Source organism: Macrobrachium nipponense, chromosome 11 (genome assembly GCF_015104395.2).
Source record: "Macrobrachium nipponense isolate FS-2020 chromosome 11, ASM1510439v2, whole genome shotgun sequence".
Lineage (NCBI taxonomy): Eukaryota > Metazoa > Arthropoda > Malacostraca > Decapoda > Palaemonidae > Macrobrachium > Macrobrachium nipponense.
The window spans coordinates 28010856-28038507 of record NC_061087.1 but is presented as its reverse complement, the minus strand read 5'-3'; the positions used below and the strand labels follow the sequence as shown (position 1 = coordinate 28038507).

The 27652-nt window shown below is 34.6% G+C and overlaps 1 protein-coding gene across 1 annotated transcript in view; it reads left to right on the top strand.

Annotated features, from left to right (window-relative positions):
* Positions 1 to 27652, top strand: part of LOC135200076 (uncharacterized) — a 148725-nt gene that overhangs the window by 110281 nt on the left and 10792 nt on the right. The window contains exons 11-17 of the mRNA XM_064228412.1: positions 1881 to 1992; positions 7259 to 7438; positions 17897 to 18082; positions 18789 to 18889; positions 20920 to 21043; positions 22024 to 22147; positions 26525 to 26684. Coding sequence (XP_064084482.1) covers positions 1881 to 1992; positions 7259 to 7438; positions 17897 to 18082; positions 18789 to 18889; positions 20920 to 21043; positions 22024 to 22147; positions 26525 to 26684 — 987 coding nt within the window. The remainder of the gene's footprint in view (positions 1 to 1880; positions 1993 to 7258; positions 7439 to 17896; positions 18083 to 18788; positions 18890 to 20919; positions 21044 to 22023; positions 22148 to 26524; positions 26685 to 27652) is intronic.

Sequence of the window (27652 nt, the reverse complement as noted above, 5' to 3'; positions counted from 1 at the left end):
TTATTGTGTCTCAGGTGCTCTGTCTGGTGAGCGCTGCGTTTTCATTGGCTGAACAGAGGATTAAGTCTCTGAGTCAAACCGTCTCGCACTTTTTTCGCTTTTTCACATTGTCTGTTTTTCGCACGGAATATTTAATTGATTTAAGTTTTTTTTCTAAAAATCCCAGGACATCCAAACATTGATCTTAATGCACGGGAAATTTAATTGGGTTTAATATATATATATATATATATATATATATGGGAATATACATATATATATATATATATACTATATATATATATTATATATATATATATATATTATAAATCCCAGGACTTCCAAACATTTGGGTTTTTATGCACGGGAAGGTTTAATTGGTTTAAAAAAGGATTAAAAAACCCAGGACACCAAACATTGGTTTTTTACACGCAACACCTAATTGGGTTAGGAAAAAATATATATATATGTAAATCTCAGAACTTCCAAACATTGGTTTTTATGCACGGAAAATTTAATTAGTTTTAAAAAATAATATCAAAAGCCTCATTACTCCAAGTTTAACCTTGATTCAAGTTGACGTTCATATGACGAACGAGTGAAAGTAGTGAAAAGAACGACTGACATTTCCATAATTCGTCCTGAGCCGTTCGAACGAATCCGGAAGTGGGCGAAATTCCCGAAAAGGTGATTCAGCGGAAAGCCCCACCGACCATGATAATTATTAAGACCCCCTCAGTCGATATTTTTCCTCTGGTTGAGTCAGGTTTCTACTCTCTCTCTCTCTCTCTCTCTCTCTCTCTCCTCTCTCTCTGAGGTAGGATATTCAGATTCAAAGTCTTAGTAATAATATTTTATAAAAACTCAATCGAATTTCAAAAGAAAATTTGGTTGAGTCAGGCTTCAATTCTCTCTCTCTCTCTCTCTCTCTCTCTCTCTCTCTATTAAAACTCAATCGATATTATTCCTCTGGTTGAGTCAGACTTCTCTCTCTCTCTCTCTCTCTCTGAGGAAGGATAAACAGATTGAAAATGAAAGTAACAATTAATTTATTAAAACTTTCAGTCGATATTTTTCCTCTGGTTTAGTCAGACCTCTCTCTCTCTCTCTCTCTCTCTCTCTCTTAGAGAAAGCAAATATATGTTGGGATTTTCGTCTTCATTTGTGTACCGAAGGTATAATTAAATTTCTTGATATTACGACCACTGAGTTAGTTGTAGCTTGTTGTAGAAGTTTAAGTTTGTATTAATACTTACTTTCTTTAATAAACAAGAAACCTATAGATAATTGTGGTAGTGAATGACAATCAATGGTTAAGTGATTGTATTTGCTGAGGGAATCACCATCTAAAGTTTCCCCATTTTATTACTTAATAAAAAAGTAACACTTTACATCAAAACACCGATGAAATATTTTTTGTCACGAATGAATAGATAATGGTTAAGTGATGACATTCATTGCAGGCAGCTACTTATGATACAAGTTAATTATCATAGGTTGACTGTAGTATTGAAAAAAATATATGAATCTAGAATGTTTCCCATTTTTACTCAACAAAAGATAATATTTTTGCACCAATATAAAGATAAAATTTGGCACGAATTAATAAACAATGATTATGTCATCACATATGCCGGAGGAAGCAATATATAATACAAGTCATTTATCATAGGTTAGATTTAGTATTAATTAAGATTATGGTAGCTCAACTGCTCACCAATTTTGGACAATGAAAAATTTATATTTTGGACAAATGAATTGAAAGTAACACCATAGTTATAATTAACTAGTATTAAGTACGATTTATGAAGCCGGAATATTCACCATTTCTACTCAGTGATAGATAATATTTTTTCAACAACAACAACAACAAATTTTTTAAAATTTATTTTTCATCACAGGAAACTACTATCAACGTCTGCAAAGGCTACGAAAATAGAGGAGAATTCCAAGTGGTCTCTTTTGCACCAAACACCACCGAGCTCTCACTCCCGCCTCTAATAACAGTGGACGGTAAGCTATCATTGTTACCAAAGTCTATAGATCTTGATTGTTACTTGTACAGGGATGAGTGACGCATGGGAATCCAAGGTAAAGGACTCTTCGATAGTTAAAGATAGGTCACTTCAGACGATTAGTGGAGGTTAGGTCACAGAAGAATTGTGTTTGGTGATTGGTAAAGGTAGGTCGTTGAGAAATCATGTTCTTCGATGTTTAATGCGCGAATCAGTTTGTTATGAATAATTCAAAAGCCTGTACAGTGTAGCAATTCAAGATTGATAGTTTTATATATATATATATATATATATATATATATATATATATATATATATATATATATATATATATATATATATATAAGCTTCCAAAAAAAGTGATAAATCTCAAATGGGACAAGGTATTTGTTTTCTCTTAGACGATGACTATTGCATGTGTTAATGGTAAGCTCACATCTCCTTAACCAATCAGGAGGTAGCTGCAGGTGTTTCATGATTCATACAAAGGTGACCTGGTGACCTGAAGGCTTGTGTCTAAATTTTCATTCTTCAGTCGAGATGTATAATGATGAAGAATATTACGTTCTTTTAAAAAGAAGATTTTGGTAATATGAGGAATACGCATGATATATATATATATATATATATATATATATATATATATATATATATATATAATATATATTTATATATTGAGTTGAAGTTTAAGCTTCCAAAGAATATGGTGTTCATTGGAAAGCAGTAACAGAAGTAATGAGTTTTATAAGGGAAGAGAGGATCACGTATTTAAAAGAAAAAAAAAGCCAGTTAATAGATTAACGAATAAATAAATAGTATATATATATATATATATATATATATATATATATATATATATATATATGTATATGTGATATTCCTTCCTGCCCCTCGATCAAGAAAAAAGAAAAAAAAGAAGATGGAGAAAGAAAGATGCAGTTTTCCTTCCTCACTTCTTCTTCTTCTTCTTCTTCTTCTTCTTCTTCTTCTTCTCCTCCTCTGGGGCTAATTAAGAAATACTTTTATCGCTCATCTGATTTGCGTCCTTTCATGTCTGTCCCTTGATGCTGATCAAAAGGGGCTGTGCAGAGTCAAATAGCTGAAGGCAGCTCCGTAAATACTACTCCCACATTCCGTATTGATTCCGGCCCCGTTATTATGTTGTTTGGTAAAAAAGCGATACAAAGAGAGAGAGAGAGAGAGAGAGAAGAGAGAGAGAGAGAGAGAGAGAGAGAGAAAGGAAGGTGGGTAGGGCATCTTTAGAGGGAGATAGTAGTGGTCGGTCATATACTTCGTTCGGGCAAGTAGTATGGAAAGACAATGATAATGTACATAGACGCTCTCTCTCTCTCTCTCTCTCTCTCTCTCTCTCACTCTCTCTCTCTCTCTATATATATATAATATATATAATATATATATATATATATTGATATAATATATATATATATGTGTGTGGTGTGTGTGTATGTATAAACACTGTCACAACCATCTCCCGATAAGGACACCAAATAATATTTATTTCAATGACAGAAAACACAATATTCCGTTTTTTAACACATCTAAATTAAAGTATTTCAAGAAAAAAAAAGGCAATTGTCTATAGGAATGTGTATTTATTTATTTATTTATATCTTCACTCACGTATTTATTTACCCGGTATCCTGCCATTGCATCCTTAGAGATGATTTGAGGGCGGTCGCTGTTGTTAGGAGGAGAGAGAGTCCCGGGGATCCCGGGATCCTACGGTATATCCCATTAAGGACCTCGGCGTCCTTCGGATGGCGTCCATAGAAGCATCCAGAAGGCGGCCTTGGGATATAATGACGGGGGTCTTTATCTCCTTTGCCTTTCGGTAGGATGGAACTCCTACTTCCTGTTCCTCCTTCTTCAGGAAGTGTGTCCTTCTTTTTTTTTTAACCCCTTTCGCTCTATTTATCATTTCTGTTTTCTGTATTTGTATTGTTCTTTCTTTTTATTTTGCTTCCAGATTTTGTTTGTTTGCTAGTAATATATTTTATTGTTTTATTTTTGCTAAGTATTCTTCACATAGGTTAACCTAAAAGTGTGGTTTTTATATTTTCCAATATTTATTACTTACGTTTTATGTATATTTATTGTTTTTTTACTTTATCATTTCTGTTTTTTTGTATTTTTATTGTTTTTTTTATTTTGGTTCCAGAGATGTTTTGTTTTGTTTGCCAGAAATGTATTTTTTTTGCCAAGTATTCATTGAATAGGTTAACCTAAAAGTGTAATTCTTATTTTTTCCGATATTTATTACTGAAGTTTTATGTATATTTATTGTTTTTTATTTTATTTTATCATTTCTTATTTCTGTAAATTTATTGTTTTTTTTTATTTTATCATTTCTGTTTTCAGTAAATTTATTGTCTTTTATTTTGCTTCCAGAGATTTTTTTGTTTGCTAGCAATGAATTTTTTTTATTTTTTGCTAAGTATTCTTTACAAAGGTTAACCTGAAAGTGTAGTTTTCATCTTTTCCGATATTTATAACTTAAGTTTTATGTATTTTTATTGTTTTTTTTTTTTTTTTTTTTTTACTTCCAGAGACTTTTTTTATTTTTGCTAGAAATATTTTTTCCTAATTATTCTTTACGTATGTTAACCCAGGGAGTGTAGCTTTTACCTTTTTCTTGTATATTTATTAATTACGTTTTCTGTATTTCTCTTTTTTTTTCTTTCAATGTCTGTTTAGAATTATCAGTGGACAATTATAAATCAGGTATAAACAAGAATTATTATACGCTAGGAAAAAATTTAAAAACAGAATGCTAGCCTGAAAATCTCCAGCTAAAAAAAAATGAATAAAAAAATGGATAAAATAACCAAGCAAGCAAGAAGCGATATAACAAAGGCGGAGAGAAAAAAAATGCCTAGACTAAAAGAGTTGAATGCTTCTTGCATGCTTTTGCAAGCGGCAGCGGCAGAATCCCAGCTGAATGGTGAGGCTGGGGGCTACAATGCAGTCACGACAGACAGGAGACGCGATAAGTCTAGAAATACGAGACTCCTGGAAAGAAAGGAGCTGAGTTCTCAGAGATAAAACGTTTGGGATGGCGAATAGATAGTTGAGGCAAACGTTTGCACGGGTATATAGTCGTTAGAGAATTTTTAAGTAAATGTTAGAATAGGAAAAATAAGAGAAGAGGGAGAGAGAGACTGTAGGCTATGTGCTATTACAACTACCAGGGTCCAGGATCCCAAGAGAGAGAGAGAGAGAGAGAGAGAGAGAGAGAGAGAGAGAGAGTTACAAGGATTAGCACGTCTCAAAGACTTGTTAGTCCATCCGAGGAGTCATCGTGCCCTCATTTATCTGTAGGAGCTGGTTTTACTGTTCATTCACAGCGTCCTAATGATTCTGTCTAGCTTTCTTTTCAACTCTTCCACACTGTTGCTGTTTACAACTTCTGGTGGCAGTTGGGTCCACTTGTCACATATCTTGTAAGTGCAGAAGTTCCCGCAGTGGGATGTGTTGTATCTCTTCAGCTCTAGTTTCCGTCCATTATTTCTTGTCTGGTTTTCGTTTAAACGTAAACAGGTGACTGTGTACTTTCGTAGACAGCGAATTTTGTCATTTCTAGGAGGGGCTGTGAAGACATGAAGTAACAGGAGTGTTAGGTGAGACGTAACGTTATAAAATAAACAAGCAAAATTAACCAGATGATAGAATAGAAAACGGGTATGTGTGGAGGAGCGTAAGTATTCAGTTACGATATTTGTGATACAAACCAAACATTTATAGATAAATAGATAAGCAATTCCATAATGAAAGATACCAAGCGGTTTGGGATAAACGAAAGAAGTGGAAATATAACGAGTTTAGATTGACTGAAGCCTGGTTTGTTTTATTCTCTTCCTTTTAGAATTAAAGAGACTATGTCTTTAAATGTGGAAAATATCGATTTACGTATTTAATGAGTAATTCATCTTGCATGTCATTAGCAAAGCCTGTATCACAAGGGTAATATAGAATTCTTGTCTATAAAGAAAGTTCGATATCTTATGCCTTTCATATTCTCAACGTTAAAGTCCATTTACACATTCTTTTCAGATGTAAACGTACTGCGTCATAGCGGCAAATATGTCCCGTAAATCCCGACAGTGCACCTCAGACGGTGCACTGTAGGCATTACGAAAGTTTCTTAGCTGCAACCCCTTTCATTCATTTTACTGTACCTCCATTCATGGTCTTAGTTTGGTCTTACTTTCCACCCTCTTGTAACAATTGTTTCAAATTGCAACAGCGAGGTTCTCCTCCTGTTACACCTTTTAATCCTCTTACTCTCAATTTTCCTTTCAACGCTGAATGACCTTGTAGGTCCCAGCTCTTGACTTTGTGTCTAAATTGCGTATTCGCTCTATCTAATGGCGAATATACAGGGGCACTTAATTTCCGCGTTATTTATAGTCATTTCTGTCGTGCGAATTACAATAAATCGTAACGATAGCATCAAGAGAATGACGTTGGCCCTGCCTTGCTTGTGTGTGTGCAATCTCTGCAACTTGAATTCACACTTGCTTACCACCGCCACCAGCACCTCGCTGCAACTTGCACCTTAATAAGAAGTTGCAAGAGCGCCTCCTTGCAGGAAATGGGGCAATAAAACATCTGCTTTATAGCGACAGTAGCGTTGTACAATCTTTGCCTAAGTCCTGCGGAAGATTTTTTTTTTCTTCTTTTTTGCCGCTTTTAAGTCTGTGGTGTTTTTTGTGCAGAGAGTGTGTCTTGCTTTGTTGTGCATTTTCTGTAACTATCTTGAAGCTATTAGAGTGTGTTTCTTTGTTGTGCATTTTCTATAACTATCATGAAGCTATTAGAGTGTGTTTCTTTGTTGTGCATTTTATATAACTATCATGAAGCTATTAGAGTGTGTCTTTCTTTGTTGTGTATTTTCAATAACTATCATGAAGCTGTTATTATTCTAATAGATAAAAAAATCATATTCTACAGGAACTTTTATGGAGTATGACCAGTGACGTCATCTTATGGCCCCTTCTTGAAAAAAAAAATTGGCAATAATAAGTGATTTTTGAAAATTTGGCCACTTTCAACTATTCAGAGTTTCAGACACTGAAAAGAAGAAGTTGGAGAAGTTGACCAGCAAGATGAAAGAAGGAAAGTTGGAAGGAAATTAAAGGAAAATGTTAAATAAGTGGGTGACAGCAATGGAGCCTTAGGGAAGCTGTAAACACCTTATTATTTTCTTTCACTCCAAACTCTAACGACTTGTCGATACTTTTCAGAACACTGCAATTGCCCAGGGCCCCAGGTGCTACCTGGGGTTGATTCCTCGACGTCATCCCCACCTGCAGGGGAGACTCGAGGGGAAAGGCCTGGGGAATCCAACATAAGACAGGATATAACAGCATTGCCTCAAGGAAATCTCCACGAATTTATAAGGGCTTTTAGACGTCTGTTCACTGGTAAGACATTATTATTATTATTATTATTATTATTATTATTATTATTATTATTATTATTATTATTATTATTATTATTATTATTATTATTATTATTATTATTATTATTATTATTATTATTATTATTCATGAAGTGAGGATTCTTGTTTATATATTACTTGTTTTATTGCAATTTTTGTTTTAGATTGATTTTATTAGACAGGAAGGTAACCCTAATTAACTTTCAAGGTCACTCACCTCCTTGTATACTAGAATTTTTGACATTTCAACAACAAATAGTTCTTTTGTTTTGTTTTGTGAGGCGAAGATCGATAGCCCCGTTTTAGTATTTGTAAGTTATCGAAGCCATAAGATAGAAGATTGGAGATGGTAAGTTAGTCTCAATATTAATTCCAGGGAAAAATAATTTGCCAAAGGATGCAGAGAACGTAGAGAAATGTTGATTGATTGGAGTCTATTCCTTTTTCCCTAAATTACACAATGTCTGCTATATAAAACACGAAATTATTTTAGTTTTTTAAAGTCCCAAGATTACTTACGCCAGTTTCTTCAACTTTAATACACAATTGCAAATCAACATTTGTCCATAAATGCAAGATGAGAAGATGAATATGCAACATTTTCGTGCAATATTTTTATATCTCCCAGTCATAAGTCTAAATAACATTTTTGGTTTGACAGTTAGAACCCTGTACGTCATAGGATCGTGACCCCCCGTGCCCATCCTCCCTTCTGATCTTCATTAGATAACCTCCACCCACCCAACCCCTTCCTCCCCTCTCCCCCTTCCCGTTACCCGCTTCCCATCCCACTCACTCATTCCCGTACAGAATATTTTAGAAGAAAATTATTTTTAACATCCGGAAACTATATAAATAGAACTGCTAGGGATACCCTCCTCCCACCATGCCCGTTCTCCTACCCTCCCCCCCCTTTCCCCTCCCTCCCCTCCCCTTTCCACTCACTCATTTCTCTACAAATATATGAAAAAAAATTATACAAAAATAGGGACCACGGGAATAAAACTGCTATGATCATCGGATCTGAAAGAGTCTCTCTGGAGAGAGAGAGAGAGAGAGAGAGAGAGAGAGAGAGAGAGAGAGAGAGAGAGAGAGAGGCTTTTGATGCCTGTAGACTCGTTAGTGGCGAGGCTACATTGTTTTTTTATTTTATTTTTCTCTTTTCTTTTTACCCTTTCGCTGTTCTCTTTCTTTATATTTGATTCTCGATTTTACACGATTTTTTATTTCTCGTTTCAGAATATTTTTTCTTCCAGGATTCCTGTTTCTCTCTCTCTCTCTCTCTCTCTCTCTCTCTCTCTCTCTCTCTCTCTCTCTCTCTAAGGAAGCAGTTAGATAATAACTGGTCAGTCCTACGTATATCTCCATTGTGCAAGCGATTCCTACACAAACAGTGATGACATTACAATTTGACCTTACAGTGTGACTTTATAGATTGACCTTACAGTTTAACCTTACAGTTTTGCATTACAGTTTGACTTGACGTTTTGGCCTTACAGTTTAAACCTTACTGTCTGCCCTTACAGTTTTCCCCGCGGATCAGACGCTAATTAATACTCCAGATTATCAAATGGCATTTCGGATCTGTGCATCCGTAGCGACCTCCTGCTTTTGTTTCGTTTCACGTCAGATCTCTCTCTCTCTCTCTCTCTCTCTCTCTCTCTCTCTCTCTCTCTCTCTCTCTCTCTCTCTCTTCTTTTACTTATTCTTGTTTAACTTTTTTGTTTTTAGGGAGCTCTTTTTTTTCTTCCTTTTCTTCTTCATCTTCTTCTTTTTCTCTTCCTCTTCTTTCTCTTCTTCTTCCTCTTTTTATTATTATTATTATCAGTTTTTTGATATATATTAAGTATATCTAATATACACACACACACATATATATATATATATATATATATAAATATATATATATAATATGTATATAATACATATATATCTATATATATATCTATATATTACATATATATATATCTATATATAAAATATATATATATATATATTATATATACTTTATATATCAAAAAAATGATAATATAATAAAAAAGAGGAAGAAGAAGAGAATGATGCAAATGCATCGTATATGACATGATTTCAGCTGTCTAACCAACCATGCTAAGTACATGTGGCTGGGTATAAATTTTTCCCGTCTAAAAATGTATCGATATGTTGCATATGTTGTCACATGTATACTGACTCTGTGTTTAGATAGCACTGGGTGGATATATATATATATATATATATATATATATATATATATATATATATATATATTCCACCCAGTGCTATCTAAACACAGAGTCAGTATACATGTGACAACATATGCAACATATCGATACATTTTTAGACGGGAAAAATTTATATCCCAGCCACATGTACTTAGCATGGTTGGTTAGACAGCTGAAATCATGTCATATACGATGCATTTGCATCATCGGACCATAACTCACCCTCGTCCCCACCAAATTACCTCTCCTGCCTACCTCCCACTGCCTCCCACTCCTCCCCACCCACACACACACCCATCCCCATCACCAGCCCAGCCCTATTTTTCCACATCCCTCCTTTTCATGGGTACAAAAAGGTAAGGAATGATTATGGGTATGAGAAATAAAACTGTCTTGATTTCCATTACGAAGGGAAGACTGCTGAGGCTTTTTTTTGGGGGGGGTCGAAGGGAGGTTTATAAGATAAGTAAAACTATAGTGATTTCCATTACGAAGGAAATCCTTACAACTTTCTAAGACTTTACCTAGTTAGTGGTGAGACTATTTTTTTTTTCAGATGTTTTTTTTTCAGTTAGAATCATTATTTTTGATTATTGTTTTTATATTATTTATGCAATGCACTTTCTGGTTATTTTTCCCAGATTTTCCAAGGGTAGTGGTGAGTTCACTGTGAGTAACCAATGAGATTTTTTGATTATTGATATTTTGGTTTTTATGTGTGATTTATAAAGTTGGTTTACTTAATGTTTCCTTGTTTATATTACATCAATATCTTTTGACTTTCCTTTAAGAGAGTTAAATTTGTGTTTGTGTTTGTCTTGACTCAGTAATAAATTATTTATTAAGGCTCTCTCTAGTTTTCCTCTGGGTCAGCTCTCTCTCTCTCTCTCTCTCTCTCTCTCTCTCTCTCTCTCTCTCTCTCTCTCTCTCTCTCAGAGGAAAGATGTGCAGATACAAAAAGAAAGAAATAAATGTATTAAAACCTCCTCGGTCTATGTTTTTCCTCTTGATTATTCAGGTTTCTACTCTCTCTCTCTCTCTCTCTCTCTCTCTCTCTCTCTCTCTCTCTCTCTCTCTCTGCCATTTTGCCTTCTTGAGACATTCCCTCGGACAGTCTGATTAATCAACAGATATCACGCGTTTAACATACGTCTGGAAATCGAAAAATATCTAGAAGTGTTCGTGAACTGTCGGTGATAAGATTAGTGTGAAAATAGTAGGATAAAGCGTCTACTAAGTTAGTTTATCAAGTGAATACTGTAAATCAGATCAAGATGGCAGTAAGTTCCAACTGTGGTAAGAAATGGCGAAATTTAGCATGTTTAGCAGATTTGTAATACGATGAGGTAGCAGGAAGGGAGCTTGCATTTCTCATCTATGAGATCAACAACAGCCCTAACCAAAAAGATACAAAAGCATTCATAGACATATTAGAAGGATATGAGCCTTCAAACTGGAACAAATCAACAGAAAACATCTTGAAAAGAATTGAAGAAGTTCCAAATAAAATCCAAGTGGTCAAGAGATTCATAAAGAAAATTTACATCAATCAATATATTCCGACAAAGAAAATGAATAAGGTGAACATTGTGAATATCCTAATTGATGCAGTAGGCAAAAGAATGCCAAAAGCATGCAAACTGTGTAAGGAGTGGTATAGCATAGTTAATCCACAAAACCTGATCAGAAAATGTTATGCATGCAACATTCCAACGCATCCTGAATGTGCTGAAGTAATGCAAGATATGAGTAAGGATACCAGGATATTTTGCTCAACATGTCTATCATGGATAGACAATGTTATTAAATCAAGACTTAATGTACAAATAGTTGAGGGTGAAGAAGAAGAGGAAGAGGAAGAAGAAGAAGAGGAAAATGGAAGGGAAGTAAACAAAACTGAAATGACAGAAAAAAATAAGGAAAACAAAGAACAAGATAAAAGTATGGATGCAGAGATACTCATTGATACTACATATGAGGCAATCAAGCAGCATACATACGAAGAAATAAATTACGACATGACAACGCAAAATAAAATCCCGAAGAGGCTCTACCCAGATCTGCACACTGATGGGAAAGAGAAAAAAATAGACAAGAAAGACAAAGTCTGCACCCTTTTGAAAAGAGGGAATTGCAGATTCGGAGAAAGATGTTACTACAAACATCCCAAGGTATGTCACAACTATGAAATATGTGGTAAATGTGCATACCTAGACGGCTATGGGGATGATTGCAGAGATCTACATCCAAAAATATGTAAAAACCTAAAAGAAGGAAAAGGATGTAAGTTCGACAAAAAATGTAAATTTATGCACCCTGTAGCCATGAATCAAAATCAATTAAATAAATCAATCAAATAATAAAATCCAAAATAAGAAAGAAACAAATAAAGAGAGGAACAAAGAATATGAGGTGATGGAAAAAAGCAAGCCATCACCGCGATATGGAGTGTCAGCAAAGAATTTCCAAGCATCAGCTCCAAGATACAGCTCAAGAGATAAATACTGTATTTACGATGCAAGAGGATATTGCAGATGCGGAGAAAATTGCAGATTCAGACACAAAATGAATAATTATGACAAAGGAAGATCAAATATTATGGAAAAGTTGTCAGAATTTCTGGAAATGAAGAAAAGAACAACATACCAGAACAGGAAAGAGACGTGGGAAAATCTTTATTATTACCCTTATTAAATGAAGGAGAAAACACACAAACCATCATAGTGATGAATGCACAGGGTTTAGTTACGATTAACTCAAAAAGAAAAATAGACTACTTAGAAGAACTAACCCAAATTGAAAAAAAAATAGATATAATGAATATAAGTGAAACCTGGTATTCCATGACGATCAAATAAAAGCGTTCCAAACTTATAGATCAGATAGAAAAAAATAGGAATCAAAGGGGAACCTCGATATATGGGAAAGACAAAAAACAAGGAAAAAAATATGAGAAATATAGTAACTCAGAATGTGAACTAATAGCGGTAGAATTTGAATCTGAAAAATTAATGAACATAGTAATATATAGACCCCCTAATACTAAAGAGTTTGACACAATAATGGAAAAATTGGATGATATATGTAGAAATCACAAGGACTGGACTATTCTCCTATCTGGAGACTTTAACTTTCCTTTCGTTGACTGGAAAGAACGAATAGGAGATTGTGGTTGTATTTATACATATAAAAAAGAGAGTAATAGTAGTGCGGAAGATAAGAGGCAATTCGAAAAGCTATTAGATATGCTACTAGAATACAACATTCAACAAATAAGTCACCTGCGAACAAGAAAGGAAAATACTTTAGACCTAGTATTTGTGAATGAGGTGAATTATGTTAAAGAAATAATAGTTCATCATGCGAGTATTTCAGACCATAATGTCATAGAATTAACAGTCTATTCTAAAGCAAGTGAAAACAGAGATAAGCAAGAAATGAAAAAGTGGGAAGGATATGGAAAATACAACTTCTACAGTAAAAAAATAAAATGGTCAGAAATAAATGAAGAATTAAACAAAGATTGGGATAATATTTTCGTAAGTGATGATATAAAGGTGAATACGGAGATATTATATAAAATATTAGAGAAAATAGTGGATAAATATATACAGAAGAAGAAAAGTAAACATCAGTCATGCATACCAAGAGACGGAAGGATCTTATTCCAGAAAATCAGAAAGTGGAAAAAAGGTCTTGCAAAAGAAAAAAAATGCATGGAAAGTTATAGAACTAAAAAGTAAGATAGAAAATGCAGAACAAAAGATTATACAATCAAAAGAAAATGAAGAAAGGGAATTAGAAGAAAAAACCCTAGTAAATATCAAGCAAACCCCCAAACTATTGTACTCATATGCGAAAAAGATGAATAAAAGAAAAATAGAAATATGCCCTCCAAGAATTGAAGGGAGATTAACGAATGAAAAAAAGGAAATATGCAACATATTGGCAGAACGATATAAGAGAGAATTCACCCCTAGAATTGATAATGAAGATAATGATATAGAAGGATCTTGACTACTGGGAAATACAACAAGCCTTAAAATTATATAGTCTAGAAAGGAGAAGAGAACGCTACATGATAATTCAGGCATGGAAACAGATAGAAGGAATAGCCGAAAACATCATGGAGCTAAAAATATCAGAAAGAGCAAGCAGAGGTAGATTAATAGTGCCCAAAACTATACCAGGAAAAATAAGGAAAGCACTCAGGACATTAATCCACTACGCACCAGCATCGATAATGCAGCGTCTATTTAATGCGTTGCAGCTCATCTGAGGAATACATCAGGAGTGAGCGTAGATGTGTTTAAGAATAAGCTCGACAAATATCCAAGCTGCATCCCAGACCATCCATGACTGGAAGATGCAAAATATACCGGAAGATGTACTAGCAACTCTCTGGTAGACATTAGAGGTGCCTCACACCGAGGGACTTGGGGCAACCCGAACAAGATGTAAGGTCTGTAAGGTAAAGGTCTCTCAATCTTTATTCTTTCATAAAAAAACATGCAAATATCAATAAATAAAAAGTATAACATATAACAATTCACGTAAAAAAAAATATATTAACAATCGATCCCAAAATAAAACAAACCTGAAGCCTTCTACCTGAATGAGAGAATCATTGCAAAATAAAACTACACAAGAATCATTAACACTTTTACGCGAGAATCATTACGTAAAAATTTTACACAAGAATCGTTATATAAAACTTTTACATAACAACCATTTAAAAAAAAACTAAGCAAGAATAAAAAAAAACTTCTACGCAAGAATCATAAATAAAACATTTCTACACAAAAATGAAAAAAAAAAACTGCTACACAAGAATCAGTAACAAAAATACTACTCAAGACTCATGAAAAAAAAATATATATATAAATCAACAAACCCTCTGTTGAAATCCTTCCTCTCCCTTCCTTTTGTGTACAGTCCTCCACTTGATAAAGCGGTGGATACGCAATGTTTCTCTCCAGCCCTTCTGACCTTACAGATCCGCCCGGGGCCCAGGCGCTAATAAACACTTCAGAATATCACATTGCATTTTGGGTCCAGGCTTGGATAGTGTTGGTTTACGCCTGGTGTTGTTTCGCGGATTTTTATTACTATTATTTTGGTCTGTGGGTGTTGTTGTTGTTGTTGTTGTTGCAGTTCTCTTTCTCATTATTATTATTATTATTATTATTATTATTATTATTATTATTATTATTATTATTATTATTATTATTATTATTATTATTATTATTTATTTATTTATTTTTTTTGCTCTATCACAGTCCTCCAATTCGACTGGGTGGTATTTATAGTGTGGGGTTCCGGGTTGCATCCTGCTCCTTAGGAGTCCATCACTTTTCTTACTATGTGTGCTGTTTCTAGCATCACACTCTTCTGCATGAGTCCTGGAGCTACTTCAGCCTCTAGTTTTTCTAGATTCCTTTTCAAGGATCTTGAGATCGTTCCTAGTGCTCCTATGATTATGGGTATGATTTCACCGGCATATCCCATATCCTTCTTATTTCTATTTTCAGATCTTGATACTTATCCATTTTTTCCCTCTCTTTCTCTTCAACTCTGGTGTCCCATGGTATTGCGACATCAATGAGTGATACTTTCTTCTTGACTTTGTCAATCAATGTCACGTCTGGTCTGTTTGCACGTATCACCCTATCCGTTCTGATACTATAGTCCCAGAGGATCTTTGCGTGATCATTTTCTATCACTCCCTCAGGTTGGTGTTCGTACCACTTATTACTGCAAGGTAGCTGATGTTTCTTGCACAGGCTCCAGTGGAGGGCTTTTGCCACTGAATCATGCCTCTTTTTGTACTGGTTCTGTGCAAGTGCCGGGCATTCGCTTGCTATGTGGTTTATGGTTTCATTTTTCGTATTGCACTTCCTACATATGGGAGAGATGTTATTTCCATCTATCGTTCTTTGAACATATCTGGTTCTTAGGGCCTGATCTTGTGCCGCTGTTATCATTCCTTCAGTTTCCTTCTTGAGCTCTCCCCTCTGTAGCCATTGCCATGTGTCATCGCTGGCTAGTTCTTTAGTCTGTCTCATGTATTGTCCGTGCATTGGTTTGTTGTGCCAGTCCTCTGTTCTGTCTGTCATTCTCCTGTCTCTGTATATTTCTGGGTCTTCGTCTACTTTTATTAGTCCTTCTTCCCATACACTCATTAGCCACTCGTCTTCACTGGTTCTTAGGGCCTGATCTTGTGGCTATTGTTATTATTATTATTATTATTATTATTATTATTATTATTATATTATTATTATTATTCCTGTGCCGCATTCGTTCATCCTGAAGTCAGCATCAGAAATAATTCTCACCAACAAAAAACAGCAAAATAATATTATATAATGATAGGATATATTAAACAAGCAGTCGACTGATAAAAACACAAACAATCGACTGGCAAAGAAACAATCATTCGAAGGACTAAGAAACAAACAGTCTACTGACAAAGACACAAACATTTGGAGGACATAAAAACACATTCGACTGGCAAAGAAACAACAGTTGATTGGCAAAAAAAAACATTCAACTGGCAAAGAAACAAACAGTTGATTGGCAAAAAAAAACCATTCGACTGGCAAAGAAACAAACAGTTGATTGGCAAAAAAAAAACATTCGACTGGCAAAGAAACAAACAGTTGATTGGCAAAAAAAAAAACCTTTGACTGGCAAAGAAACAAAAAGTTGATTGGCAAAAAAAAAAAAAAACATTCGACTGGCAAAGAAACAGACAGTTCATTGGCTGATTGGCAAAAAAAAAAAAAAAAAAAAAACATTTTCGACCGGCAAAGAAACAGACAGACGTTCATTGGCAAAAAAAAAAAGACATTCGACTGGCAAAGAAACAAAGAGTTCATTGGCAAACATTCGACCGGCAAGAAACAAACAGCTAATTGGTAAAAAAAAAACATTCGACTGGCAAAGAAACAAACAGTTGATTGGCAAAAAAAAAAATTTCCACTGCAAAGAAACAAACAGTTTAACTTCCCCCCCCCCCCCCCCAAAAAAACATTCGACTGGCCAAAGAAAACAAACAGTTGATTGGGCCAAAAAAACAATTCGACTGGCAAAGAAACATACAGTTTGGATTGGCAAAAAAAAAACATTCGACTGGCAAAAGAAACAAAACAGTTGATTGGCAAAGAAAAAACATTCGCCGGCAAAGAAACATGAAAGTTTGGAATTGGCCAAAAGAAAAACAAAATTCGACTGGCAAAGAAACAAATAGTTGATTGGCAAAAGAAAAAACATTTCGCTGGCAAACAAACATACAGTTGATTGGCAAAAAAAACATTCGACTGGCAAAGAAACAAATAGTTGATTGACAAAAAAAAGCATTCGACTGGCAAAGAAACAAACAGTTGATTGGCAAAAAAAAAAAAAAACATTCGACTGGCAAAGAAACAAACAGTTGATTGGCAAAAAAAAAACATTCGACTGGCAAAGAAACAAACAGTTGATTGGCCAAAAAAGCATTCGACTGACAAAGAAACAAATAGTTGGTTGAAAAAAACATTCGACTGGCAAAAAAACAAACAGTTGATTGGCAAAGAAAACATTCGACTGGCAAAGAAACAAACAGTTGATTGGCAAAAAGTCAACAGGCAAAGAAACAAAAGTTGATTAGCAAAAAAAAAAAAAAAAACATTCGACTGACAAAGAAACAAACAGTTGATTGGCAAAAAAAAAAAAAAAAACATTCGACTGGCAAAGAAACAAACAGTTGATTGGCAAAAAAAAAACAAAAACAAAAACATTCCACTGGCAAAGAAACAAAAAGTTGATTGGCAAAAAAAAAAAAAAACATTCGACTGGTAAAAAAACAAAAAGTTGATTGGCAAAAAAAAAACATTCGACTGGTAAAGAAACAAACAGTTGATTGGCAAAAAAACATTCGAATGGCAAAGAAACAAACAGTTGATTGAAAAAAAAACATTCGACTGGCAAAGAAACAAAAAGTTGATTGGCAAAAAAAAAAAAAAAAAAACATTCGACTGGCAAAGAAACAAACATTCGAAGGATAAAGAAACAAACAGTCGACTGGCAAAGACACCAACAATCGACTGGGAAAGAAACAAACAACCGACTAGCAAAGAAGCAAAATCTACGGACAATGAAACAAATAATCGACATACAGAGATTGCGCTTTACCTCCTCAGCGCCTCTTATTACTGTTTTATTTTCGTCTCATATTCCAGGTGGCAGGATGCACGAGATCGCCCGCACCTACGCCCACTTCATGGCGTCCGCCCATCGACCGCGGGCGTGGCTTGGAGTGAACAGGGCCCTAGTGAAGTGGGCGGAAGGGGAGTTGCAGAGAGTTGGGGGCTGTCGTATCACGCTGCCCATCTGGGATTTCACCTCGCACGCGAAAAACCTCTCAGGTGAGAGAGAGAGAGAGAGAGAGAGAGAGAGAGAGAGAGAGAGAGAGAAAGGATAAGTATCTTATGTTACTTTATTTTGAGAGAGAGAAAATATCTCATGTTACGATATTTTGAGAGAGAGAGAGAGAGAGAGAGAGAGAGAGATAAATGATAAGTATCTTATGTTAAGATATTTTGAGAGAGAGATAGGGAAAGGGAGGACTGTATTTTGTATGTGCGCATGTATGTATGTTTGTATGTATATATGAATGTATGTGTGTGTATGTGTTTGTGCGTGCATGTGAGAGTGGGCGACAGGACACAGCAGCGGAAAATAATTACATCAAAATCGTTTTTTTTTCCTTTTAAGGGAAACACTCGTTATTTCTTACACGCGTCTCCAGCGATCATTTGTTACGGTCATCTTTTAATTTCTCTTCCATCCCCTTGCAATTTCTCGAATTTTTGTCATTTCCTATTTCATTCGCGAATTTCCTTTCTATCTTTATTTGTTCATTTTTATATAAATATTTTTATGTAACCTTTTTACACCGTACAGTTCTTTTGAAGGCTCAATAAATATTTATTTGAAAATTATTTGGGAAACTTGTCGGTTATAAATTTCCTTCATAAATTGTCAATAATTAGATCAAATCCTTTTGGACTTTTAAGTCACATTTATTGATGGACCAAGATACAAAACTGAAAAAAATTCTTTCCCGGACAGGTAGTGAAATGTGGCGTAACGTTCCCGCAGACTTCTCTGGATCATCTGCTGAAAGAGACCTGAGGTTGCCTGTCATCTCTGACGATCTCCTGAACGATTCTGTAAGTGACACTTGATACGCTTTAGCTGTTTATATTAATTAATATATTATACTATATTATAATATATATATATATTATATATATATATATGATATATATAACTACTATATAATTATATATAATGTATTGTATATATGTAATAATATATATTATATATATATATATATATATAATTATACTTATCTATATATAATAATCTTATAAGTATTATATATATATACCTATAATATATTTTTTATATTTAATATATATATATATATAATTATAAATCTATACATATATGTATAATATGTTATATTATATATAATATAAAAAAATAAAAAAGTTATATATTTATTTATATAATATTTATAATATCTATATATATATAATTATTATTCTAATATATATTATAGATATATATTAATACACCACCTGGCTTCGGGGTGAATTGTTCAGCTCATCTGTTTTCTCCTCCTAAAAAATTTCACATAATCAAGACGTACCATCTTTGGCTGGGACTCGAGACAACTCCTCTCTTATTCCTCTGCCATCATGCTCTCTCTCTCTCTCTCTCTCTCTCTCTCTCTCTCGCTCTCTCTCTCTCTCTCTCGTCGTAAACATCTTTTTCTTCGTTGTTCTTTTTTGATACCCTGAATGGTGAGCATATTACAGAAACCCTAAAAAATAATGTGGTTACTTGTAATATCTCTCTCTCTTTATTCCTTCTGATTCTCTATCTCTGCATTTTTTCGTTTCTCTCTCTCTTTCCATTTTTCCACTCTCTCTCTCTCTCTCTCTCTCTCTCTCATCTCTCTCTCTCTCTCTCTCCAGATTATCTCTCTATTCACCCCTTTTTCTTTCTTTCTCTCTCTCTCTCTTCAGATCTATCTCTCTATCGCCCCTTTTTCCTTTCTCTCTCTCTCTCTCTCTCTCTATTCTCTCTCTCTCTCTCTCTCTCTCCCTCTCCCGTTTTCCTTCTTTCTCTCTCTCTCATCTCTCTCTCTCTCTCTCAGATCTATCTCTTTCTCGCCCTTTTCCTTTCTTCTCTTTCTCTCTCTCTCTCTCTATCACCCCTTTTTCTTCTTTCTCTCTCTCTCTCTCTCTCTACTCTCTCTTCAGATTCTCTCTCTCGCCCCTTTTTACTCTCTCTCTCTCTCTCTCTCTATCTCTCTCTTCTCTTTCTCTCCTCTCTCTCTCTCTCTATCACCCCTTTTTCCTTCTTTCTCTCTCTTTCTCCTCTCTTCCGCTCTATCTCTCTCTCGCCACTTTTTCCTTCTCTCTCTCTTCTCTCTCTGTCCTCTCTCTCTTCTCTCCTCTCTCTCTCTCTCTCATAGCATAAACCTCGAAGATTGCATCAGTGCAGAGCGCTATAAATGCCTCCCATTTTTCGCGCCGTTTAAACACAGCAAATGTTTCCGAGGTCGTTCGCACATTACTGCCACCAGACATTGTATGTAAACATCGCATAAAGAGAGCTTTTCCTAACTCAGAAACGTTCTTCTGTAAGGAGCTTTCGTAGCAAAGGAAAACATAATCATGTACCCTGTTCTGAATCTAAAAATTTATAATTTTTATATTTTTTTATTTGAGGAATTTTTAGGAAAGTGTTATACAATCACACACACACATAAATCACAGACACACACATATATAAATATATATATATATATATATATTTATATATATATATATATATATATATATATATATATATATATATATATTAATATGTATTATATATACCTATACATATATATTTATTTATCTTATCCATACGTATAGAAGAGAATGTATATACAAACATACGTAAATTCATACGTGAATAGACACGTATACTTAGTTATGCATACATACATATTCATACACGCATATATACATACATACATACACGCATATATATAATACATGCATACATACACACACAGAAAACGTACCTTAATAAGCATTGCTCGTAAAATTTATTAGCTGGTAACTAAAATCCTATTATACTCCCGTACAGTGTTATACTCGTTTTTGCATATTACCCATGATGCATTTCCACTCCGCAGGTGGTGACCACAGCAGACATTCTCCTTGCATTAGCTCACCATGACTTCGAGGCGATGTCTTCAGCCCTGTGGCGTCAGGTGTCTAGAGTGATGGTGAAAGTTGGGGCGAAACTTCCCTCCAATGGTTAGATATTATCGTTTTGCAAATATATTTTTTGTATGATAGACTTAAGACTTTCGTTTGTAGTTTTCTGTAAATGAAAACTATTGAGATGGCTATTTGTCTGTCTGTCCGCAGTTTGCCTGTCTACCCTCAGATCTTACCAACTACAGAGCCTAGAGGGCTGCATATTGGTATGCTGAGCATCCACCCGCCAATCAACAAACGTGCCAAATTGCAATCCTCTAGCCTTAGTAGTTTATATTTTATTTAAGATTAAAGTTAGTTATGATCGTTCGTCTGGCAACGATATAGGCCAGGTCATCACTGGGCCATGGTTAAAATTTCATGGGCCGAAAGATAGATCTATTTCCCGTGGCCCTGTACAGAAAACTCGATTTCGTCGAAGAAACTTCAGCGCATTTCTCACTTGCTTTATTTTGTTTTAGGTGAGGATAAAATTTCATAGAATTTTTATAAAAAATATCATTATAAGACGAGGTGTTTTGATTGCAAACATATTTTGTATGATAGACTAAGATCTTTCGTTCTTTTGGTTTCAGATGAGGCTAAAATTTCATAGAATGCTTTGAGAAAAATATCATTATAAAACAGGGTGTTTTGAAATGTATTTTTGTAAGTGATTGATTGATTTGCGGACTTTTCTTTCGACCCTGACAATGTCGGTTCCTATTACCAAACCTTGTTTTAAATTCTCGACACAACAAAAACCGTTTAAATCATACACTATTATATTTTCTTTATTTTGAAATCGTTCAGTAATTGTATGAAATAACACCTCATGCGTGGTGCTGTCTATTACGATGCATATGAAGAAATTGGGAGAATAATATATACATACATATTAAACTATATCAGTGATGTAAATGTGATAACAATTTGCACAGAATGTTTCTGAAAACTGCAATGTTTAATGATATAATGCCTTTGTATTCATAGCTACAGTGTGCACAGATTTTTGCTGAACACTGTAATGTTTCCAGATATGCTGCTGGAACCTGTATTCTATCTAATGTCCAGCTATGTCGACAAAATCTGGACGTTCTGGCAACGGGACCACCCAGATATTCCTGAGTATGCGCAGTTCACCTTCCTTGCTCCGTTTAAGTAAGTATCATCTTTTTCCCTGTCTTCGCTTTGATTTGTAATAAACATTGTCGCTTACTCGGGAAGTAAGCCTACAAACCACTTTGTTCTTGTTGTTTTTGTTGTTCTTGTTGGGGGTTAGGAAGGCCCTATTTAAAAGCCTAAAAAGGTCTGAAAAAAGGTGTTTGGTGTAGAGTTAAAGATACAGGAATTTTAGGATAGGATATTTATGATTTATTCATTAGAATGAAAATGTAAAAAAATAATGTGCATGTCAACAGTAGAGAACAATTATTTCTAATAAATCTCTCTCTCTCTCTCTCTCTCTCTCTCTTCTCTCTCTCTCTCTCTCTCTCTCTCTCTCTCTCTCTCTCTCATGGGGATGATTGCAGAGATCTGCATCCAAAAATATGCAAAAACCTAAAAGAAGGAAAAGGATGTAAGTTCGACAAAAAATGCAAATATATGCACCCTGTAGCCATGAATCATAATCAAATAAATAACCAACCAAGTAATAAAATCCAAAATAAGAAAGAAACAATAAAGAGAGAAATCAAGAATATCAGGTAAAAGAGAAAAGCAAACCACCAATGAGATATGCAGAGATGTCAGCAAAAAATTTCAATGCATCAGCTCCAAAATTCTACTCAAGGGATAATAACTGTATTTTATTATGCAAGAGGGTATTGCAGAAACGGAGAAAACTTGCAGATTCAGACACAAAATGAATAAGTTATGATGAAGGAAGATCAAATATTATGGAAAAGTTGGATTTTTTAATGTCAGAATTTCTGGAAATGAAAAAAAGAACAACATACCAGAACAGGAAAGAGACATGGGAAAATCCTTATTACTACCAATATTAAATGAAGGAGAAAAACACGCAAACCATCATAGTGATGAATGCGCAGGGTTTGGTTTAGTTACGAGTAACTCAAAAAGAAAAATAGAGTACTTAGAAGAACTAACCCAAATTGAAAAGAAAATAGGTATAATGAATATAAGTGAAACCTGGTATTCCCAAGAGACTGGGAATGATGATCAAATAAAAGGGTTCCAACTTATAGATCAGATAGAAAAAATAGGAATCAAGGGGGAACCGCAATATATGGGAAAGACAAAAAACAAGGAAAAAATATATGAGCAATATAGTAACTCAGAATGTGAACTAATAGCGGTAGAATTTGAATCTGAAAAATTAATGAACATAGTAATATATAGACCTCCTAATACTAAAGAGTTTGACTTAATAATTGAAAAATTGGATGATATATGTAGAAATCACAAGGACTGGACTATTCTCCTATCTGGTGACATCAACTTTCCTTTCGTAGAATGGAAAGAACGAATAGGAGATTGTGGATGTACTTATACATATAAAAAAGAGAGTAATAGTAGTGCAGAAGATAAGAGGCAATTCGAAAAGCTATTAGATATGCTACTAGAATACAAACATTCAACAAATAAATCACCTGCCAACAAGAAAGGAAAATACTTTAGACCTAGTATTTGTGAACGAGGTGAATTATGTTAAAGAAATAATAGTTTATAATGCGAGTATTTCAGACCATAATGTCATAGAATTAACAGTTCATTCCAAAGCAAGTGAAAACAGAGATAAGCAAGAAATGAAAAAGTGGGAAGGATATGGAAAATACAACTTCTACAGTAAAAATATAAAATGGTCAGAAATAAATGAAGAATTAACAAAGATTGGGATAACATTTTCGTAAGCGATGACATAAGGGTAAATACGGAGATATTATATAAAATATTAGAGAAAATAGTGGATAAATATATACCGAAGAAGAAAAGTAAACATCATTCATGCATACCAAGAGACAGAAGGATCTTGTTCCAGAAAATCAGAAAGTGGAAAAAAGGTCTTGCAAAGAAAAAAATGCATGGAAAGTTATAGAACTAAAAAAAACAGTAAGATATAAATGCAGAACAAAAGATTATACAATCAAAAGAAAATGAAAAACGGGGAATTGGAAGAAAAAACCCTATTAAATATCAAGCAAAACCCCAAAATATTATACTCATATGCGAAGAAGATGAATAAAAGAAGAATAGAAATAGGCCCTCTGAGAATTGAAGGGAGATTAACGAATGAAAAAAGGAAATTTGCAACATACTGGCAGAACGATATAAGAGAGATTCACCCCTAGAATAGATAATGAAGATAATGATATAGAAGTAAGGAACGAAAATAGTGAATATTTAGCTGACATAGAAATTAATGAAGCTGATATTGTGCAGGCAATTAATGAAATTAAAAATGGAGCTGCTGCAGGGCCTGATGGAATCCCTGCTATTTTGTTAAAGAAAGTAGTTCATTCTATCGCAAAGCCACTTGCAATATTATTAAGACAAAGTGTAGATACAGGCAAGATTTATGATGAGCACAAATTAGCATATATCACCCCTACTTTCAAAAGTGGATCAAGACTTGAGGCAAGTAATTATAGGCCTGTGAGTCTAACATCACATATTATGAAAGTGTATGAAAGGGTAATGAAGAAAAATATTATGAAACATTTAATAAAAAATAATTTGTTTAATATGGACACACGGTTTCGTACCCGGAAAAAGTACACAAACCCAACTGTTAGTCCACCGTGAGAACATATTCAAAAATATGAAAAGCGGAAATGAAACAGATGTGGTATCTAGACTTTGCAAAAGCTTTTGACAAAGTAGACCATAATATATTTAGCAAAGAAAATTAGAAAACACAATATCGTAGATAAAATAGGAAGATGGTTAAAAGAATTTTTATCACAACAAAACAGAAAACAGATAGTTATTGCAAACGATGAGAAATCGGATGAAACCAAGGTAATATCCGGTGTGCCACAAGGTACGGTGTTAGCTGCAATACTGTTTGTTATTATGATTGAAGACATAGACAGTAATGTTAAGGATTCGGTAGTGAGTAGTTCGCTGATGACACAAGAATAAGTAGAGAAATTACTTGTGATGAAGATAGGAACGCTCTACAAAGAGACCTTAACAAAGTATATGATTGGGCAGAGGAAAATAGGATGGTATTTAACTCTGATAAATTTGAATCAAGTAAATTATGGAGACAGAGAAAGGAAAGCTATATGCATATAGGGGACCTAATAATGAGACAATCACAAATAAGGAAGCAGTTAAAGACCTTGGTGTGATGATGAATAGGAACTGTTATGCAATGATCAAATAGCAATTCTTTGGCAAAATGTAAAGCAAAAATGGGAATGTTGTTACGGCACTTCAAAAAAACAAGAAAGCTGAACACATGTTATTGCATGACCTATTGTTTATAAAACATATGTTCGTAGTCCACTTGAATATTGCAATATGATATGGTACCCACACTATCAAAAGGATATTGCACAAATAGAGAGTGTACAAAGGTCCTTTACAGCTAGAATAGAAGAAGTTAAGGACCTAGACTACTGGGAAAGACTACAATCATTAAAATTATATAGTCTAGAAAGGAGAAGAGAACGCTACATGATAATTTAGGCATGGAAACAGATAGAAGGAATAACAGAAAATATCATGGAACTAAAATATCAGAAAGAGCAAGCAGAGGTAGATTAATAGTGCCCAAAACAATACCAGGAAAAAATAAGGAAAGCACACAGGACATTAATCCACTACGCACCAGCATCGTAATGCAGCGTCTATTCAATGCGTTGCCAGCTCATCTGAGGAATATATCAGGAGTGAGCGTAGATGTGTTTAAGAATAAGCTCGACAAATATCTAAACTGCATCCCAGACCATCCAAGATTGGAAGATGCAAAATATACCGGAAGATGTACTAGCGACTCTCTGGTAGACATTAGAGGTGCCTCACACTGAGGGACCTGGGGCAAACCCGAACGAACGAACTGTAAGGTCTGTAAGGTCGTAAGGCTCTCTCTCTCTCTCTCTCTCTCTCTCTCTCTCTCTCTCTCTCTCTCTCAACGGAATTCTAGTAAATGTGCAAAATGTCAAAAAGAAAAGTGCTTTAATATTAGTTAAGTCATGAAGCAAGAACACGAAGCTGTAATTAATAATAATAATAATAATAATAATAATAATAATAATAATAATAATAATGATAATAATAATAATAATATAGGTAGGATTTAGACTCTTTCTTAAGCATGTCCTGTATAAAAGGATGGTTGCATCGTGCTAAGTAATAATAATAATAAAATAATAATAATAATAATAATAATAATAATAATAATGTTCTCAGTAATTGAAAAGTGTTGTGGGGTTCCCGTACACTTTTACAGAAATGCTCAGTAAATTGCACCAATGCAAACTCCAAAAGAATGTCTTTGGTTTTCGTAGGAAAATTCACCCCTTTTCCATGACAAACTTCTTTAACCAAATTTCAACCACCACGAAACAGCTTGACCTTGGCGGACGTTTGGCCCGAGGGCTGGTCGTGTGGATCCTACCACTACCAGACTTGGGAAGGAGAATGCGAGGATCCTCCTGGAGAAGTGAGGAGTGAGGAATTAAGCAAAGTGTCTGACTCCTTGCTTCAGATGCTCCACGGTCAACCAAAGGTAAAGTAAAGGTGGATAGAAAGTAAGAGCTTTTCTCTCTCTCTCTCTCTCTCTCTCTCTCTCTCTCTCTCTCTCTCTCTCAAAGAAAACTATCGTGCAGGTTTTGTCTGTCCGTCCGCCCTCAGATCTTAAAAACTACTGTGGCTAGAGGGCTGCAAATTGGTATATCGATCATCCACCCTCCATACATCTAAAATACCAAATTGCGTCCCTCTAGCCTCAGTAGTTTTGATTTTATTTAAGGTTAAGGTCGACCATATTCGTACTTCTGGCAGCGCTGTATGTACCAACAACGTAGGGCATCACTGGAACATGGCTGAGTGTCGTGGGCCGCGGCTGAGAGTTTTATGGACCTTGGCTGAGGCCACCACTGGACAGAAAACTCGATTGCGCCGAAGAGACTTGTTTCTGTCATATCTCGGTCGACTCAAGATGTTTAAGTGTTTCCGGTACAGTGAACTGTGGAGTCTAGAGTTTTTTTTAAATTTATTTTTATGTTTTTTTTTATTTTTTTATTTTGTTAAAGTTCCTGGTTATTATTAACAGTAATCACCCTGAGAGTTTTCAGTTACGAATTATGCAATAATTGAATTAATATTATCAACTCTGTCAAATAAAGAATAAAAGATAAAAACTATTTTATTAAAAAAATCGGTAAAAGGCAGTAGGCCTTTAAAAATTTCCCTTGCCTCAAATATGCTACAAATTCACAAACTAAAAAGTCAGATTAACGCATCACAAACTTGAATATTAATTAAATAAGAAAAATATCTCATAGAAAATATAAAGAAACAGTTTTTCAAAATTAGATTACCTGCCACATCATGTACCTCCCAATCGGACCCAGACCTCAGGGGAGCATGAATTAGGCAACCGGGAATATTCCCAGATGTACACATACATATACCAGGTCACGGGTCACTTCAATATCAGATTGACCTGATGCATAGTTAGCTCTCTCTCTCTCT